Genomic DNA, 18996 nt, shown 5'->3' with positions numbered 1-18996 from the left:
ATAATTAGTTGCAGCTCTAAACAATTGGACAAATTGAATTATTGACCTGATGATGGCGCTAGATGAAAAGTCAGGGGATCACCAAAGTTGTCATTGTCAGGGAACCATGAATGTCTGTACCAAATTCCATGATAATCCATCCAATAGTCCGGACCAGATTGGTGGACGACTGACCGACCAACCGACTCTGTGATCCCTTGAGTCACATCATAAGCGTGACTTAAAATGTGTAGCTTTCATCATCCACTACCATTGAACCATTTGTTTATTCATTAATTGACTTGTTTCCACTGATTAAGAAACCTGTACTTATTCACAGTGTCTTAATTGTCTTAATTACAATCTACTCCCTTATGATTACCCTTTAAAAGCAGCCTCATAAGAATCTAATGAGACGGTTAATTAGGTTAGCAGTTGGCTCAGATACAGTCTACCTTTTGGCATGTAAAATATCACACGATTCTTGCAGAGACTTAGGCTACATCCACACTACTACATTTCCATTTTCAAACGCATATCGTTTTGCTACTGAGCGTCCACACTAGGCTGGAGTTTTAGAGCACAGAAAACAAAGGAGTTTAGAAACGCAACAGAAGCCGGATAAGTTTGAAAACTCTAAGGTTGCCTCGTAGTGTGGACAGGCCGAGTTTTATAATTCTACTATTGTAGACAAGCTGAGGAAGCAGCTGTTATTGGAGCGATTAGCTAGCGGCGTGTCCAGCGGCGTTAAGAGCCATATGGAGCGGACATTTAAAGTCACGGTTTGCAGCTTTGAGGAGGGCTTTTCTTATTAATGCTTATTTTGTTCTGCACAACTATTGTGAAGTCCACACAGAAACTGTAAAAGAACAAAAGCATAAATGTTCTCCAGTGCGACAGGGATTCAGCAACCAGCAGAAGTGCTTTGGTATGTGTTTTTACCACATAATAGATTAAAGGGAGGTTCAATGTAAATCAAGTAATGCCAGGCTCGATAACCAACTGTTTACAAGTTTACTTGTAATTTTATAAAAAAAAGAAATGTGTTGAAATCCCGATAGCAATGAATAAATCAAATGCTCTGACAAGGAAAGAAAAAATGCGATTGTAATGAGCTCATCCAATCTGTCATAATTAGGCTTTGCCTCTATGTGTCTTTGTGTTTCTCCACTTTACCTGTCAGCCACTCCCTCAGCCTAATTCTCTTCACCTGTCTCTGATCGTTAATCAAGCACTTCCCCCTCATCAGCACAGCTCTTCTCACCTGTTCTTCCCTCTTCATAAACACCTGCCCCTCAGTCACTCCTTGCCAGATCCTTGTAATGTCTACCCGCCTGTTCGGCTTGTCCTGTTCCTGGTTTCCCTCCCTCCCTGCCTGCCCGGTTTCAGTCCTGCTGGATTTTCCCCCCTCGTCTCTTGTCTCGTCCGTGGATTCCCTGTTGTATTTCTTTAAGTCTCCTGTTCCGATCTCATTGATTAAAATTCCTGCTTCACTCTACTCTGCCTGGTCTGCGTTTGAGTCCTCCACCATGCCCCGTGACGCAATCATTTAATTCGGTCCGAATGTAATGATTGCACGAGCTCCCTACCAACCTGCGTGCATTCTGCCCATGCACTCATTGCTCATCTTCTACAAGCTGCTAGCTTGACAGCTATGAGTGCTAACAATAGCCATGTTTCTAAGTTATGGTCATGATGGTCATTTTGTAGGAGTGGCTTTGACGGGCTGGCAGAGTTTCCGACTTAGTGACTTTCTTGCTAAATTTAGCAACTTTTGGAGCTAGTGCTGGAAAAGAGGAATTGGAAAAGAGTTTGCAACACTGGGCTGAGTCTTTTGGTTGAATCATTTTTCTCAAGATTGGCAACCCTACCTTTTAGTAATGATTGCTAGACTAGGGGGGGGGGCAACAAAGATGCAGTAGCTTATTTTTTAACCCCAGTCTTCTCTGGTAGGTTACACTGGCCACAGGTAACATGTTAACAGGTGTTTGAATTAGTTTGTAATGAAGGCTTTGTAGAACAGTCTATTCTATTCTTAACCCGCTTCTCCCCCCGCCATCCTCGCTTGATTGGTGTGGGGTCAGCGGCTTGTGTGTGTGTGTGTGTGTGTGTTTGTGTTTGTGCGTACCATCTGCAGCACCATCACGCATGCGTCCACAACCTAAACCTGTTTCCATGCTTCTACGCCGTGTGAAGCACCCCGCTGTATGAGCAGTATTCAGTCTAGGAAAAGTAATACAAATTAACTGATGTTATCATTTCAACAAACAAACTGTGCTTGGAAGTTAATTGTTAGCCCCTGGACACAGACATGTCAGGTCCCGCAAATAAACTGGTTGTAACCTCTCACTGCCCCTCCTCCTGGGATGGCCCAATGGGCTCGACTCAACTCCTTCCTTGTTTGCATATACATTAGTTTGGATTAGAGTCAACCAGCATGATGGGACTAGATCACACATTTCTATTTTCTCACCAGTAAAGTTTCTCACGGGTTTCCCTTTTTTTTCTGATGTAGAAGTTGGGTAGGTTTTTTATTATCCCTTTTGCGTGTGTTTTCTCATCAACCATCATAACGTGGATGGTAAAGTTCAGTACTTTAACCTAGTTTTGTTTCTGTGTGTGTGTGTGTGTGTGTGTGTGTGTGTGTGTGTGTGTGTGTGTGTGTGTGTGTGTGTGTGTGTGTGTGTGTGTGTGTGTGTGTACATTCGTAATGCTTTTTTCTTCTCCTTGTACTGGGAAGCTTTTAGTAGTCTGGGCGTTTTATTTTGTATTCACTTAAGTCCGTGAGAGAGTCAGATGAAGGGAGGCATGTAGTTGCATGTTTTACGACTTTACAGATCGTCTATCAGCAGTAGGGCTGCAACTAACGATTATTTTAATAATCGATTAATCTGTTGATTATTTGTTCGATTATCGATGGATCGGATCAAAAAACAAAAAAGCATTAATTTCCAACCCTTTATTCAAAATCAGAACTGACAGTGCAAATTCACGGTGCAAAGAATCTTCAGAAAGTGCACAAACAGGTTGCTCGAACAACCCTGAGGTGTTAAAGTAATAAAAAAAAAAAATTGGACTAATATCAGGAGTGTGGTTCAGCGGGTTACCCACGCCTCTCGGCGAAGGGTAGACATACACTGATCCACTCAGTGTGGCGCGCGTGCAGCCCCGGACATCACAGACCTGTTATTGCTCAATCTCGTGCGGCTGAACACCACTTGTCCCTCTGAGAAGCTGGACGCCGACCGCACAGGGCCACGTAACAAGTCAGCATGCCGGAGTCTCGTTCGTTATCGGAGTTAACCAGACAAACCGCTCCACCGACTAAGAACGGCAATGCACCACCACCCACAGAATCCAGAAAGAGCCTCAATCTGTCAATCCTCTCCGTGTCGGGGCCGGGTGAGGTTCCCCCGGCCGTCCCTCTTAATCATGGCCCCAGTTCAGAGAAAAACCTACAAAATAGAACCGGAGTCCTATTCCATTATTCCTAGCTGCGGTATTCAGGCGACCGGGCCTGCTTTGAACACTCAAACATCTCCGCCACTTATTGAGTGGCGTAGTAATCGCGCGACACAACGAATCGATAATGAAATTCGTTGCCAACTCTTTTAATAATCGATTTTTATCGATTCGTTGTTGCAGCTCTAGCAGAAAATGAATCAACAGCTGTTTTGATATTTGATTTATCATATTTTTTTGTGTGTGTGTGGGTTTTGGACTATTGGGTTGTTGGAAAATTGTGACGTACATAAAAAAAATATAAATCTGACATTTGTTCGACCAATCGATTAATTTAGAGAATAATCTACAGATGAATCAGTAATGCAATACACAGTACTTCATCCTGTAGAAGTTCTCAAGGTCTCCACGGATACTTTTTAATTAAATAGCATTGCAGAAATGTAATATCTTCAAAAAGCAATGCATGCTTTATTACAGTATTATCACAGGAGTTGATTTTGACGATCAAATTCATCACAGGTAAAAAATTCAATAATATTTAGCTTATTACTTTAAAAAGGGGGGACAAAATGTAGTAGTGAGTAACTCGCCAACATTTCAGATACATTTCACTCTGTCAGAAGTACTTTTTGCCACTTTCCTGTAGATCCAGGCTGTGTTTCGAGTGTTCTTTTCCAGTTTGGCTGTCAGCGGCAGTCGGTGGGCAGTCTGAACGTTACCCTAACAGTTAATCTCTTTACACAAAAGGGCACTTTGTTATGGCAGCTGCTTTGCTACAAAATGCAAATCTGTTACATGTTTTCTAAATTCTCCCTCTCTCTTTCTGCATCCTCGCTAACAGATTCCTCAGAGGTTTAACTTCCACCTCTCAGTAATCGCTTAGTCCATCGAAGTGCAAACTGTTGATTTTGTGTGTTTTTTTTTTGTTTGTTTTTTACCTTGTAGCAGGTCACAAACAGAGACGGAGGAATTGTTTTTGAACAAGAGAGACAAGTAACTAAAAAGTGTTGCCTTGTCTCCACCCCTATCCACGCCTCCACCCCCCCCCCCCCCCCCCCCCCCCCCCCCCCCCCCCCCCCCCCCCCCCCCCCCTCCCTCTCTACCCCTCTCTGCCTGTCACATGTTCCTTTCACAGCATAGAAAAGTTTCTGGATTAGGGCAGAATTGACACAAAGCGGCGACGCCACTCCAGCGACACTCGCAAGCAACGCAGAAGAGGCAACGAGGGGGGAGACCGAGACACTCGAGCGAACGCCACCTCAGAAAACTACAGCGATAGCCAGAGGCAGACGAGTCCATCCCAGAAAGAGAGAGAGAGAGAGAGAGAGAGAGAGAGAGAGAGAGGCAGAGAGAGGCGGCAGCAGCAGCAGCAGAGAGGCTGGGGATCTTTGCCGACGAGGTCCCTGAAGGATGGAAGAGAAGCAGTTTGCCGGGATCCTGGTAAGTGTTGCTTTTGTTAAGTAAAACACAGTAACACAGATTAAAAAAAAAGAAAGAAAAATGAATGAAAAACGCCACACATGGATGGAAGTCACTGGTGGGATGCAGCTGCCGGACCACCAGTTGATTCACCCCTCTGCCTCCTCTTTTCCCCAATTTAAGCACAAGTGGCCAGGTGGTTCCGTTTCACTGTACTTTATGGTCCCTCGCTCCAACATGCCTTTATTTTCCTGTTTTGTATGTTTGCCTTCTCTTTTTTTTCCCCTTTCTTTTTTTTTAAACGATTGCAACACACGCCTACATTTTCCCCCTCTGGGTGATCGTTGTGTTGCCGTTTGAGCGCAGCAGGCAGAGCTGTCAGCGCCTGCTGTTGGCCGAGGTGCTCAGCACCCATCCTCAACGAAACACCGCCCCCAAATCGGCACCCCTTGAGTCAGTCTGGACTTCGCCGTTCCCCGTTTATCTGATCTGTGCATCTTCGGTAAACAAACATGTCTCCGGGTGTTCTCCAGAGATGAGGCTGGGAGGTAAACGTGAAGCTTTGAATAGAGGTTTAGGGTCATTGGCAGTCAGGTCACTTCTGTCCCCCCCCCCCCCCCTCTCTCTCTCTCTCTCCCCCTTCAGTCCCAAGTTCTTCAGTCCGACTTGAGACGGAGATAAACACAAGCTCAGAGCTCCGACTCTCCTCTGACATTCTCGCTCATTTGAAGCCTCGCTTTCCTCCTCGGTTACTTTTTTTTTCTTTTTCCTGCCGCGTCCTTTTGAGATGCATATCCTCTTTATAATTCACGCGCGCCGTCTGAACTTAAAAGAGGGAGGGGGGAGGGGGGGGGGGCTTATCAGTCTCGCCTGCTCTCTCCTCTCGCAGCACTTGAAGGCGGTTGAGGGATGGAGATTTCAGTCTAAGTTCTCAGAACTTTTGTTTGTTTGTCTGCGTCAGTCAGACAGATTGCCAATCAGTCATTTGCATGGTTAAGCGCTGCTGGAGAGTTGCAAAAAGAAAAGAAAAAAGTTTAAATGTGGCAACTTAATAGTTTCAAAAGTTTCACAAGGATCATTTGATTGGTTTCCCCATGGAAGACGTTTTATTGTGGATATGTGCCTGTGTTTTCTCCACAAAGTTCTGCACCTTTTCACTGCCCCTGTGTACCGATGTGTCTCTGAGGACGGTAAAAGTCAACTCTGACGGTTCTCTGTGTGATCTGTGGAGACTGACATGGCGCCTCACAGCCACTAGGGGCACACAGGCCCAGTGCAAGCTTCAATAAAAAGTGGATTTTATCAACTCAAAAGTTGGAGCTGTGCCTTTTAGGATTTGAGATTCAAATAACCATATAGCAGTCCCACTTTCTAGGCCAGAGCCTCCACCTATCGCTGACTTTAAATGACTGCTTATTTCATTTTATTTTAAGGAATCGCTGCGGTAGGTGACGTCTTTGTTTGCTCTCCAAATCTGAGAGTTTTGTTCCCTGGCCAACACTCAGTGCCTCGTTGTTTAAGGTCAATTCACTTGATTTGGCAGGAAATAGAGAATTAAAAAGCCATTTAAAGGTTGACACAGCGAAGAAGGCGCGTAACTGAGCCTCATTTAGATATTGGAGGGGAAAAAAACACTTTAGATTAAGCTCAGATGAAGGCACAAGTGTACTTCACAAATAACGCTGGACTTTTGTTTTTTTCTCTCTGAGCCAAAATTTAGATTTAAAATTGCTCTCATAACATTCATTGGTCACTTATTTGTCCTAATTTTGAAGAAAAAAAAAAGTACTGCAGGGGTTAGAGTGTAACCGGCAAGTCTTATCTAGGATGGTAAACACGGGAAGATTGCACCACTCCAGCTGAAACAACAGCTCAAGCACACTTCCAACAGCAGCTCCGCTCTCGTGATCGGACACCTCTCAAGGCAGGGGCCAGCGGCGGCAGGCAGTGATGTCAGCCGTGGCTCAGAGACATCGACACAGAATGAAAGAACGTGTGTGTGTGTGTGTGTGTGTGTGTGTGTGTGTGTGTGTGTGTGTGTGTGTGTGTGTGTGTGTGTGAGTGTGTGTTACGGAATTACAGAATCTCAAACGTTGCTCTCCCATCGCCAACTGTCACTTCGGTTTTCATAAAGTTCCCTCTTCTCCCTCCTCCGTCTTTTCACAAGACTTTTTATTCCTCTTTCATTTCATGTTTAATCCGCTCTTCTCTTCCTCTGCTCAGAGAGCCAAAATCGCCCTCTCCTGTTGTAGTTTCCTCAAAATAGTGCAACATCTTTCTTTTTTTTTCCTTCTCTATTGACGTCCCTGCCCTTTCTTTGCACTCTGGTTAAATTTATTTACGCTGGCCACAGATGGCCCGGTGGATGGATCCGTCACCGTAAATCTCGTGACACACAAGGCGCCCGCTTCCTGCTACCGCTTGGCTCGGCTGGTAGCCCTCTGCCGGGACCCCTTTCTGTCCAAAAACTTAATTCCCCCGGCTCGTTCACAGCGTTCAAAGGGGGCCCCCCACCCCTCTCCTCAATCTTCCTGCATCGTCTTTGACTGCCCTGGAAGCCACCTCCACTTCCACCGAACGGATGAGCAGATGGTGCCCTGGCACTAGCCGTTACTGGACCAATAGCCGTCCCTTTGTTTTTATTTTCTACTCCTTGGTTACGTCTTTTCGACTCGTCTTTAAAATGTCTGCTGTGTATGTATAGAGATGTAGGAGGAGGAGGAGGCGCTGTATTCATGCGTCTGGCTGTGCAGACCAGCGCTGGCACTCCATCACCACGGAGGCCAAATGGAGGAAGAGGTCACTGAAGACTGGCCTCCGATCAAAGATTCACACTGGCAGGCCTTTTAATGTCAGCCCGTGACTTTTCATTCACACGTTTTCTTTTAAAGATGTTCGGAGTGGAGCTCTGTCCGCAGGGACATTGACTCTTAAACCTGATATTCTAAACACAACAGCAAAACCTTTTGATTCTATATGACCAGAAACGAATGAATTCTCACAGTTCCACATTCTGTTTATCAGATGTGGTTGTCATCAAACCCTAGTTCTGATTCTTCTCAGAGCCAGGGTTTGATGACAACCACATCTAAATCAAGCAAAATATATAAAAAACTAAAAGAACGGTCATTTTCACCATGAACTAGGAATGTCCCAAGCAAGTGTTTTTGGGCCCAGATTCCAGTTCGTCTCTGCTGATACCTCCGTCCCGATACTTATATTCACCCAAATGGTGATTTAACATGTATCTGACACAATTAACTTATTTTGCTCAACCTACTTGATGCACATACTGGAGGTCCTGGTTCAAAACTATGAAGCTGATGGTCTAGAATCATTGATATGATATGAGCCAGGTCATTTTACTAGAGAATATACTACAAATAATACTCTGTAGAGCCCAGTGTGACGGTTCCCTATCGGAGAGCAACGCTGCAAAACCAGCAGGCTGTGGTGGACAACACTTTTTTTTTAGCCTGGGTCGGCCCCAATACGAATGTTCGGGACATTTGTACCATTAAGTCATTAGTCAGAAATGATGAGGTCTTGATGATGATGACCATAGTTTACATAAATAGCTGCTTGGAGGGGAGATGCGGAAACATTCTCACACTGCGATTCAACTATAAGTTTTGTCTCACACAAGCAAAATGTACATTTTGCTTGTGGTAGTTGTCTAGTGAAGAGGTATGTTGTGTGAGGTGCAACAATGCAGACACAGCCACTTTGTCAATACACAGGAGTGAGGTTTTGTAAGGCCGAGATTACCCCACAGTTCTGTGTACCCACTGGGTGGGGAGCCTTAGTGTGTGTGTGTGCGTGTGCGTGTGTGTGTGTGTGTGTGCGTGCGTGTGCGTGTGCGTGTGCGTGTGTGCTATGTGCACCATTTCCCAGGGGTTTGTTTGGCTAATGTGTGCTGTAGGCTGTGAAGTGGAAGCTAAATGGAAAGAAATAGTGGAACACACAACCACAACCTCCCCGAGGTCAGGATGCCCGCACACACACACACACACACACACACACACACACACACACACACACACACACACACATACACATGGGAACATAACGGACGACACGCTTATACATTACGTCCACATATTAGATTACTTCATAAGCACATTCACATATTCTTGATTTTCACAGATACATAAGCGCACATTCACACGCACTCACACAGGCAGAATTACGGACAAGACCTGAACACATGCCACAGTTATTTAAAATGATAAATATATAAACACACACCATGTTTGGTAACTCTAGGTTGTGACTTTTGCTCCGAAGCTGTGACAAAACTGTGAAGCCCAGACTGTGGCCCCGGGGGCTAAACTTGGCCCCACTCGGGATGTGTTGAGCGTTTTTTTTATTTAGTTTGTGTGGGTCTGTTATTATTTGTTGTCTGGCCTTAAATTCACATGAGCTTGAACGAGCTAGAAACGTGAAACTTGGCACAAAACTGTAAATAAGACTCCAATCGGCCACATGGTGGCGCTTTAATTAATGCCTAAAAACGCAATTTGAAAAAAAAAAAAAACGAATTTGACACACATGTCCAGCACAATGTGCCGTACAAAAAAGGCCTCTTGGACAAGAAGTCCACCAGACAAGATTCTCCGCAATTTTGACATCTCTTCCTAAACCTGTGTATCGTTATTGGATCAAGCTTATGGAAATGTAGCAACAGCTTGTTGATATCTTGCTAAGTTTTCAAGATAAAACTCGAACAAAGTCAACAACCGTTTGGCCGGTCATCACAAAACCTGCAGGATGTGTCCACAAGAGTGCCTGTAACAAACCCTGAAAGTTTAATTCAAATTGACCTCTAGGGGGCGCTACAGATGCAAAGCAAATGAGCGCGGCGTGATCCTGAACTGGCAGGACAGGTTTCGTGGCAATGTTGGCAGCAATTTAATTACATCTTGTCCAAACATCACCCAATTAGTTGAGTTAATTTTGAATGAAGCAGTTGATACGTGTCTCCAAATGCCAATAAATATGACTGGCGGGACTTTGACTCTGCAATTGCTGAAGGGCTGCATACATTGTGATGATGAAACAAGTGTGTGACTGGTCTCACTGCTCCCGAAGACAGAATTAAACCGGCTGAAGTGATTTTGGCAATTGCGCTTCTTCCTCCTGTTGATCGACAAAGAAAAGCGCTTCAGCCCGTATTTTAGAGTTGGTTTCCCTGGTTATCGTGGTTTGTTTGCAGTCGGGGTCCGTGTGCAGGCGTGTGAGTGTCGCCACGTATTATTTCAGCGCTTGTGACTCCTGGAGCTGTGTATTGTCGGCTTAATGGACCATGCGCTCCTTAAAAACACGAGTGCGCTTATTACAGGTGAAACTAGAAAGTTTGTCTCCCTCGCGCCCTCTCGCCGTCCTTATGTAAGAAACATATTGAGCTGCCAGTCAGCCAGTTTAGTTAACAGCAGTGCTCAGCAACCGTGTTGACTGCCTCTGGGGGTGAGGGGCCAACAAACAGATGTGATCCGAGAGAGAGAGTGAGAGGGAAAGAGCCGTGAGGGCAGGTTGGGGTAGAAGAGTCAGACATGATTTCTGCCCCCCTCGCTGACTCGCAGGCAGCGCCCAACGTCAGCTTAACAGCGGCCACTGTGGTGAACGTACAATCGAGTGACAAGGGCCACAAATGCCAAACACGTCCACTGCTGGGCACTCTTTAAAAGGTAACCCACCACCAACCAACCCCCCGTGTACGTCCACACACACACACACACACACACACATAGCAAAAGAAGGGGGGAAAAAGGACTCCATTGTGTTTCGGACCTTTAGATTTCATTTGGAAAAACCACTCGGGCTGAAAATTAGTTTTTTCTGATTTTCTTCCTCTCCCCTTGTGTTTCTGTTTTAATGGGTCGCCCTCCCTCCAACTCCACGAAAACATACAATCAGGGAAAAAAAAGGGGCCCTTCCCACTCTTCCTCTCCCGTCCTCTGAAGTCAGTGAAATTATGGACAGGGCTCTGACATTGTGTCCACACAACGGGGCTCTTAAATCCCCCCCCCCCCCGGTTTCTTTTAGTGTTATGATCATTTTCAACGGTTTTCCAATTGAGCTATTTTTTTCAAAGGCCCTTTCAGAACCATATTTAGGTAATTTGTTGCGCTTGAACCCAACCTGCTCCCTGGCTCTGTGTGTGTATGTGAGTGCTGAATGGCAGCTGTAAGCCTGGGACTGTGTGTGTGTGTGTGTGTGTGTGTGGGGGGGGGGGGGGCTGCTTTTCTCAGGGCTGGACAGCCCTCTCCCGTTTTGGTAACACACCTCCCCTGTGTTATTTATCACTTTTCCTTCTCTTTAGCTCCTTTCAGACACACAGTCTTTAACGGGTTCATCTGAATAAAAACATTATGGAACGGTTCCAACTGTACTCTGGTCACACATGACCGGGTCGTAACAGAACCAGGTGCAGCACTGCTGGAAGACAGCTGTTATTTGGGAAATAATGTCATCAAGGAGGAGGAGCCAATCACACAGGCAGCCTCAGCCAAATATTCCACTTTTTGGTGTGTTGTCTTCTTGTCCTCACAGCTTGATCCCAGACCAGCTACAGCAACAACCCAGTAGTAGTATTCAGTAACGTCCCAGACACATTTTCTCTCATTTCTATCGTCACTGCTCTGCTCTGCTGTCTTACTGTTTACAGTCCAACCTCGCTCCGAGCCATTACAATTAAAGTTTAAAAATTCCTTCTTCCCGCTCACATGCGGTTGATTTTTAGGTAAAGCGATTTCATGGATTGTCATCCTTACTATAAGCACATGGCATTAAAGGGACAGTACATATTTTCACTCTTACCTGTAGTGCTTTTCATCAGTCTAAATAAAAACAAACATTTGAAAAGCGCAACATTAACGTCGCGTTCCAGAAATCATGACCCGGTTACTCAAGACGATTCGCCCACCTCGTTGTGAGCGGTTTCATGTCGGAACTATTTTCTCTCTACCGTATCACCGCGCAGATGGCAGCAAGCGCATACTCATGGACTAGAAGCTCGTGCTCGTGACAGCGTGAGATGTTAATGTCAGTGGCGTCCTCCTTGGCTGAGCTGTAACGTTAGCTTTTTTTTTTTTGTTGCCACACAGGGGGTAGTGGAACTAATTGTAAACACAACATTAACATAATTGTTGCAGTTTTATTTAAGTCCAATAGTCACTCCTATCTGGCTCATTAGCTGCTGAATGCCACGCAATGTTCACCAGCCGGTCGAGAAAACTGAAATGGCTGTAAAACCCAAACAGTAGGCTGAAATACTCCGTAGAAGTGATAATCTAATTATCTGAACCATTGTTAGCCTAATAATATGAATTAGTGTAGCTTTAAAAGTCATGCTCGCCCGGTACCCCAGATGGTAGAGCGAGTGCCCCGCGCACCAATGCATGAGTCCTTACCACGTTTGCTGCCTGTCGTGCCCCTCCCCCCCCCCACACTTTCTCCCCATTTCCTGACAATCACTATCTAAATGAAAAATAATAATAAAAGAGAAGGTGTGAGATGAACTCTTCTTTAACCTTGAATTGACCCAGTCACTCTATTTATTGTAAGTGTTTTATCAATTTGAAACCATCATTTGTCTTCCTGCATAAAACACACAAAAATAAGCCTACATTGGAAATATATTACACCTCCACATTTGACACATCGATTTTTTACCAGCCAGAAATAATCATTTTCATTATCAATTCATCTAATCTACTTTCCCCCTTAATTGATTCATCAATTGTCAGTAAATGTGCATCACACTCTCCCAGTGGTCCATTACGTCGCTGCTTTGGATCGTATCACGCCATGTTCATCAGCAGATGGACCTTTCCCAGTTGTCATGGAAATATAAATGTTCATATTTCCATTTTTTTGAGCACCTTAAGGAAGAGTTTCAAAGAATCTGCTGTTTCCATTGTCAAGAATTACATTTCAGAAAGTAGTTTACCGATGTAACATAGACAAATGAATGAAATCTATTTTTATTTTAGGCTTTTGATGTTGCTGTCTTTGCGTACACCTTGAAGAGGATCTACTGAAGCATTGGACACTCTGTTATTAAACGACGGAGGGGTCTTACATCTCTTTTCTGTCTCCGCTGCCCCCCCCCCTCCTCTCTTGTCCAATTTCAAGCGCGACAGTGACTTCTGCCACGTGAGGCCAACTTCAGTCACATGTTCCTCACTTTCATCCCCAGCAATGGTCCCATATGTTTGACAAAATGTGTATGTTGTGTGCTTTTTTCCGGGCCGATTTGTTCCCATGCCTTCTCTCCAATGAGCCCCACACTCCCCGGGGGTGGAGGGGGGGGGAGGTTCGTAGCCGAAGCCTCACGCTATTTATACAGACCGAACAGCTGGGGCCCTCCCAGCCAAAGCAGTGAGGGATGGGTAGAGAGAGAGAAAAAAAAAAAGATCATAGAAACTTCAGGTTAAACCAAGCGTTGGAAATGTCTCTGTTCCCTCTTTGTTACCCTCTCGTCTTCCTCTCCGTTGTTTGTCTTTCTCCCCTGGGTGTCCATGAGCGGCCAGGTCAGGTCGTGTTCAGCTAAGGTCAGCTGGACCGCTAGACTGACATCACTCGCTCATTTAAGTCTTGTTCCCTCATCCCGTTTTCAATCTTATCCTTCTGTTCTTTCTCTCTTTTTATTCACTCTGCAACTGATGCTTTTCCCTCCATTTCTCTCTCTCTCTCTCTCTCTCTCTCTCTCTCTCTCTCTCTCTCTCTCTCTCTCTCTCTCTCTCTCTCTCTCTCTCTCTCTCTCTCTCTCTCTCTCTCACACACACTTTCTTTCCACCGCTCCCAATTAAAGAGCTGGCTGTTTTGGACTGAACAAGAAAGGTTGATTTTTTTTTTTTCCTTTTCTTTTTTCCCCTCCAGCAGCGCTTCAACACGTTTTGTCCTTTTGTTGCGCCGGACAAAGCCGACCTGCTGTTGCAAAACTGAGCTTTTTGTGCATCTTCCCTTTTTCTTCTGCTCTGTGGCTCCTGTGGAGCTCGTCCTATTGTGAACCTCAACCCTGTGAAGTCCTTCTCCCCGCCGCCCGTCCCTTCACTCGTCTCACCCGCTCGTCACGTCACTTCTCTTATCAGATACGTCTCCCGTGACTGCTCTGCCCTCACGTGAACCGCCGAGGAGGGGAGAGAACGTCAGGCCTATCGACGTCCCCCCACAGTCGGACGTCCCATCGCAGGCGTGCTGAGCTAACGCGAGGCGAAGAGATATTAACCTAATTGCTGTAAGGGACAGATATATAGATCGAGGAGGATGTAATGAGCCCAGACATGGCCGGTTCGCTCCCTCTGAGGTTTTCAGCGTGAAAGCAGGTTGATCCATGGACATTAAAGGATGAGAAGTCATTGTGTGAATCATCATTTTGAAACTTATCATTTTGACTTTCTTGGTTAGGTAAAGCCCAAATCACCAAGAGCACACAATGATAAAAAAAGTTTTTTATAGAATCTTAATGTCTCGGTATTTATTGCCTGAGTGAAAGTCTCAAATGAGAGTGGATCACATCCTGTGAGCCTGCATTATTATCCACTGAAGCTTCTGTTTTGTTTGCAAATGTTTTTCTCAAAAGGCAACTTCCCAGTCTTCTCCAGTATATCTCGCACACCTCCACGGTGAACGGAGAATCAACAAACGGAGTAAATCCTTTATGAATGAAAAGTAAACGGCGGCCGGGTTTAACAACAGCAAAAACTACATCAAGACATCTGTTTAGAAACTCACACACAGTTCATGCAGTACTATCCGAGTCTCCTTTCTCCAGTCGTACGCTCACTTTGATGCGTGTGTTTGGAGAACGTACGACTGGAAAGACGAGACTTGGATTCTACTGCCTGCGCCGTGTGAGAGCTTCGAAAACAGATATTTCGATATCGTTTCGCCGTCGTTAAACCCGTCCTCCATTTAATTCAGTTCATCAAGACTTTCTCTGTTCTTGGGTTTGTGCGAGAAAATACAAATTCAACGTAAAACGGACTGAACTACATCTTTAATCAGGTTCTGGACCTTACCGTGTGTGCATCGTAGAGTGAAATAATGTATAAAGAGTTGGGATACAGATTAGGATGCTTCAGTCTACAGAACGTGCACGCTGTTTTGTGTCATGACCTCAAACAAGGTTTGCTTGTCCTCACCTTTGGAGTTTGCTTTTTTTCTCTTGTGGCTGTCCTGTGTGTGTGAGTGTGTGTGGTCTCCCTACGCTACTTGTTTGTTTGACTACTGTAATGTAGTCTGAACTTTGGTCCAATATCTCCGAAAGCTGCTCTTTCCCAGAAGGTGGTGCGTTTTTTTTTTTTTTGTCAGACGAGCAGAATTGAAAAAGCCCTCTTCTGATTTACTTAAACAATAAAGATGAATTGTACATCAGATGGAGCCTTGTTCCAGTTTGTAGATGGAACAAGGAAAAAACGTACAAAACAAGTCAGCAATGTTCCAACTGAACACAGCGCAATTATGCAGTTTTGCAACTCCTTTGTGAACACTAATTGTGTTTCACTGGCATTTTGGATTACATTGCTCTCTCAACTCACAATGAGAAAGGCGCGGGCGAGATATATCTTTCACGAGTATTCAGTGATATTTTTAATTTGTCAACACAGATAAGAGTGCTTTGAAAAAGGAGAGAAAAACATGTGAGAGCAGATGAAGTGAAAATGATTCAAAGCAAAGGAGATTATTTTCTTCCTCTGACTTTATGCCTTGATGTGTGAATGGTGCGTCTTTGTGCATCCCTGCCACTCTTCCCTCACCCCAGCCTGCTGTTAATTCCACTTTGTCCAAAAACTCATCCGCCCTACGAAAACAACTGTGTCCTTCACAGTCTGAAAGACACGTGAATATTTGTTCCCCCAAAACTCCACCATTGCGAAAATTCAACCCTGGACTTGAAACCGTGGCCATTATTCTCAGAACCGTGGCCATTATTCTCGGAACACACATTATTCTCGGAACACACAGTGTTCCGAGAATAATGTTTTTTTTATTGGAGTAAAGGTCCGCTGAGGCCAAATGCCAACAGGAAATTAATCAATCATTTTTATCTTCCTATTCCATTTGAGATATCCGAAGAATAACTTTTTACTGGTCGCTTTCCTGCAGCTGTAACAGAGCGCTGCTACTGCAAAATGAATATTAAAACCTTTCGGCCTGCAAATCAGCAGAATGCTTTTATTCTGAAGCCGCTACCGAAAATGCAATGTGTTTGTCATCTAGTTAGCAATGTTTCCCTCATGCAGTGCTGCTGTTACGTAAAAACGGTTGTGCACAACGAGATATGGACACATTCTCTTCTATTTGGTCAGTGGATAGGCTTTGAATATTGCAGAGGGAAAATAAGCCAAGCAGAGGCGGTTAGATGAGAAGGTTTGTACAAGCCGCCAACACATTTGACCTTAACACACTGTATTGAATGCTGTAGACAGGGTAGGCACAGCGAGGCAGAACCTTTTGCGGCTATTGCACCATACACCATGCCAGCACAACTTGAGTGGCCTATCGAAAAAACATTGATATTTTCAACCAACTTCCAGTTTAAAGCCGTATTTGCACTGCGCTAGTATTACCAGGAGACATTAGCACAAGCTAGGCCTGTAGTAAAGTAATAAAGTCTGTATTTTATTCAAATTTACTGACATTATCCTCCAAAGGTGATGTCAAGCTTCCTGAATGACAAAAGCACATAATACCCGATGAGCCTGTTGAAACAGTTTCGCTCTTCTGTTGGATTTGAGCTCGCTCTTTCTGCGAAACCGGTCTCCGTGCTGTGCAGCGAGATGAGCCTGAACTTTCATTTATAACTGCCAACTCAGACTCCATAATTCTCGACCGAGAAATAGCCAAAGAAAATGCACGGTGAAAACGAAAAAACAAGACCCCAAATTACAAGATACCGCAAAAAAATAATATGACCACAAATGACGAGATGATGATTGGCATGGTAATAATATTATCACATGACTTCTGTGTTTTGAAATATGGTAGCTAATTTGCGGTGGAATTTTTGCTTGACAAATAACGGACAGAGCAGATTCTCAGGAGATTAAAATCCCGAGAGGTCCCCAGGTGATACTAGTTCAATGCGTAAAGGGATTAGGCATGGTTTGTTCCTGCAGTAAACCTCTACAGTTATCTCGTTGTAAAGTGGTTGCCTCTAACTAGAGCAACATTAAAACCACCTCTGGCAACAAAACTCAGTTTCCCTGAGGTCGTCAGTGACGATGATTACACACTGATACCAGTTGCAGCCAAAGGTTTTACCTCTGCCAACCTGTAATAATTTTAAATACAGTGTGACATAAAAAAGAAATTTTTAAAAACTGTCTCTGTTATTGGCTTGTACAGCTAAAAATCAAACCTGCCTCCTTGTATCAGCTTCATGTCCTCAAATCTATTACATTACCTGCTTTGATTTCATAAGTCAAGTTTAAAAGCCTAGTCAGGAAATGTGAGACCTGCTCAACAGTAATCTTTAAATTGCTGCATATGTGTTGCACTCATCAGGGAGGATATTGGTTTGTCAGAGCGAGGAGCTTAAAGGGGAAGTTATGAAGGAAGCTGGCTTTAAATGTTTTCTTTAATTTCTCACTCACCCTTTGAACATCGTTTGTGTTGCATGTGTAGTGATGGGGTTTCGGATCAATGTCTGCGTTTGGCCATAGGTTAACCTGTAATTGATGTTGACATGTAGCCTTGAGGAGATTCATTCTGACCTTATCAGTGTTCCACCCCATGCCCTCCTGATTGTTTGTCTTTCTGTTGGCTTGTCCTTGTTTACAAGGACCCAGTGGTTTGTGGTCACACCTGTTAGAAGTCTGAATTCCATCATCGGAAGGTTATTTGATGATCAATTCATCGTTAATCAGCAAAAGTGACAATAATTCAATGGCTACAGCTTGAGTTTTGGTTCCAAATGAGAATGTTTTGTTAATTTTTATTGTCTTCCACAATAACTAACTAAATATTCTTTTAGTTTTGAAGACCTCATGAGAATAGTTTTTTTTAGACCAAACAACTAATCAATTAAGCTGCGTCAAGCCGTTTCTGTAACTTTCAGTCAGTTTTTGCATGTACAACTGAATGCAACGATACGATTGTCTTCCAACCGAATGCAACGATACGATTGTCTTCCAACCGAATGCAACGATACGATTGTCTTCCAACCGAATGCAACTATACGATTGTCTTCCAACCGAATGCAACGATACGATTGTCTTCCAACTGAATGCAACGATACGATTGTCTTCCAACCGAATGCAACGATACGATTGTCTTCCAACCGAATGCAACTATACGATTGTCTTCCAACCGAATGCAACTATACGATTGTCTTCCAACCAAATGCAACTATACGATTGTCTTCCAACCGAATGCAACTATACGATTGTCTTCCAACCAAATGCAACTATACGATTGTCTTCCAACCGAATGCAACGATACGATTGTCTTCCAACCGAATGCAACGATACGATTGGTCTTCCAACCGAATGCAACGATACGATTGTCTTCCAACCGAATGCAACGATACGATTGTCTTCCAACCGAATGCAACGATACGATTGTCTTCCAACCGAATGCAACTATACGATTGTCTTCCAACCGAATGCAACGATACGATTGTCTTCCAACCGAATGCAACGATACGATTGTCTTCCAACCGAATGCAACTATACGATTGTCTTCCAACCGAATGCAACTATACGATTGTCTTCCAACCAAATGCAACTATACGATTGTCTTCCAACCGAATGCAACAATACGATTGTCTTCCAACCGAATGCAACTAAACGATTGTCTTTCAACTGAATGCAACAATACGATTGTCTTCCAACCGAATGCAACGATACAATTGTCTTCCAACCGAATGCAACTATACGATTGTCTTCCAACCGAATGCAACTATACGATTGTCTTCCAACCGAATGCAACTAAACGATTGTCCTCCAACCGAATGCAGCAATACGATTGTCCTCCAGGTGAGGATGTGCAAAAGTGTGCGCCCATATTCAATGCATGCGGTACAGAAATGCTTTTTGTCGGACAAGGTGCACGTAGGAGTGAGGTCAACAGGCTTCACTGCCTTTTGAGAATGCGGTGGACATCCACACTGTGCACATTCTTATT

General features: G+C 44.3%; 1 protein-coding gene across 1 annotated transcript in view; it reads left to right on the top strand.

The window, feature by feature from the left end:
* The first annotated feature begins 4627 nt into the window (after positions 1-4627).
* The window catches only part of slc6a9 (solute carrier family 6 member 9), a 54634-nt gene continuing 40265 nt past the window's right edge, over positions 4628-18996 (top strand). Inside the window, exon 1 of the mRNA XM_079173215.1 lies at positions 4628-4884. Within this exon, the coding sequence (XP_079029341.1) occupies positions 4855-4884 (30 nt within the window). The 5' untranslated portion in view covers positions 4628-4854. The remainder of the gene's footprint in view (positions 4885-18996) is intronic.

The sequence above is a fragment of the Pholis gunnellus genome, assembly GCF_910591455.1.
Source record: "Pholis gunnellus genome assembly, chromosome: 14".
Classification (NCBI taxonomy): Eukaryota; Metazoa; Chordata; class Actinopteri; order Perciformes; family Pholidae; genus Pholis; species Pholis gunnellus.
The sequence above is the reverse complement of the archived record's forward strand: the minus strand, read 5'-3'. Positions and strand labels throughout refer to the sequence as shown.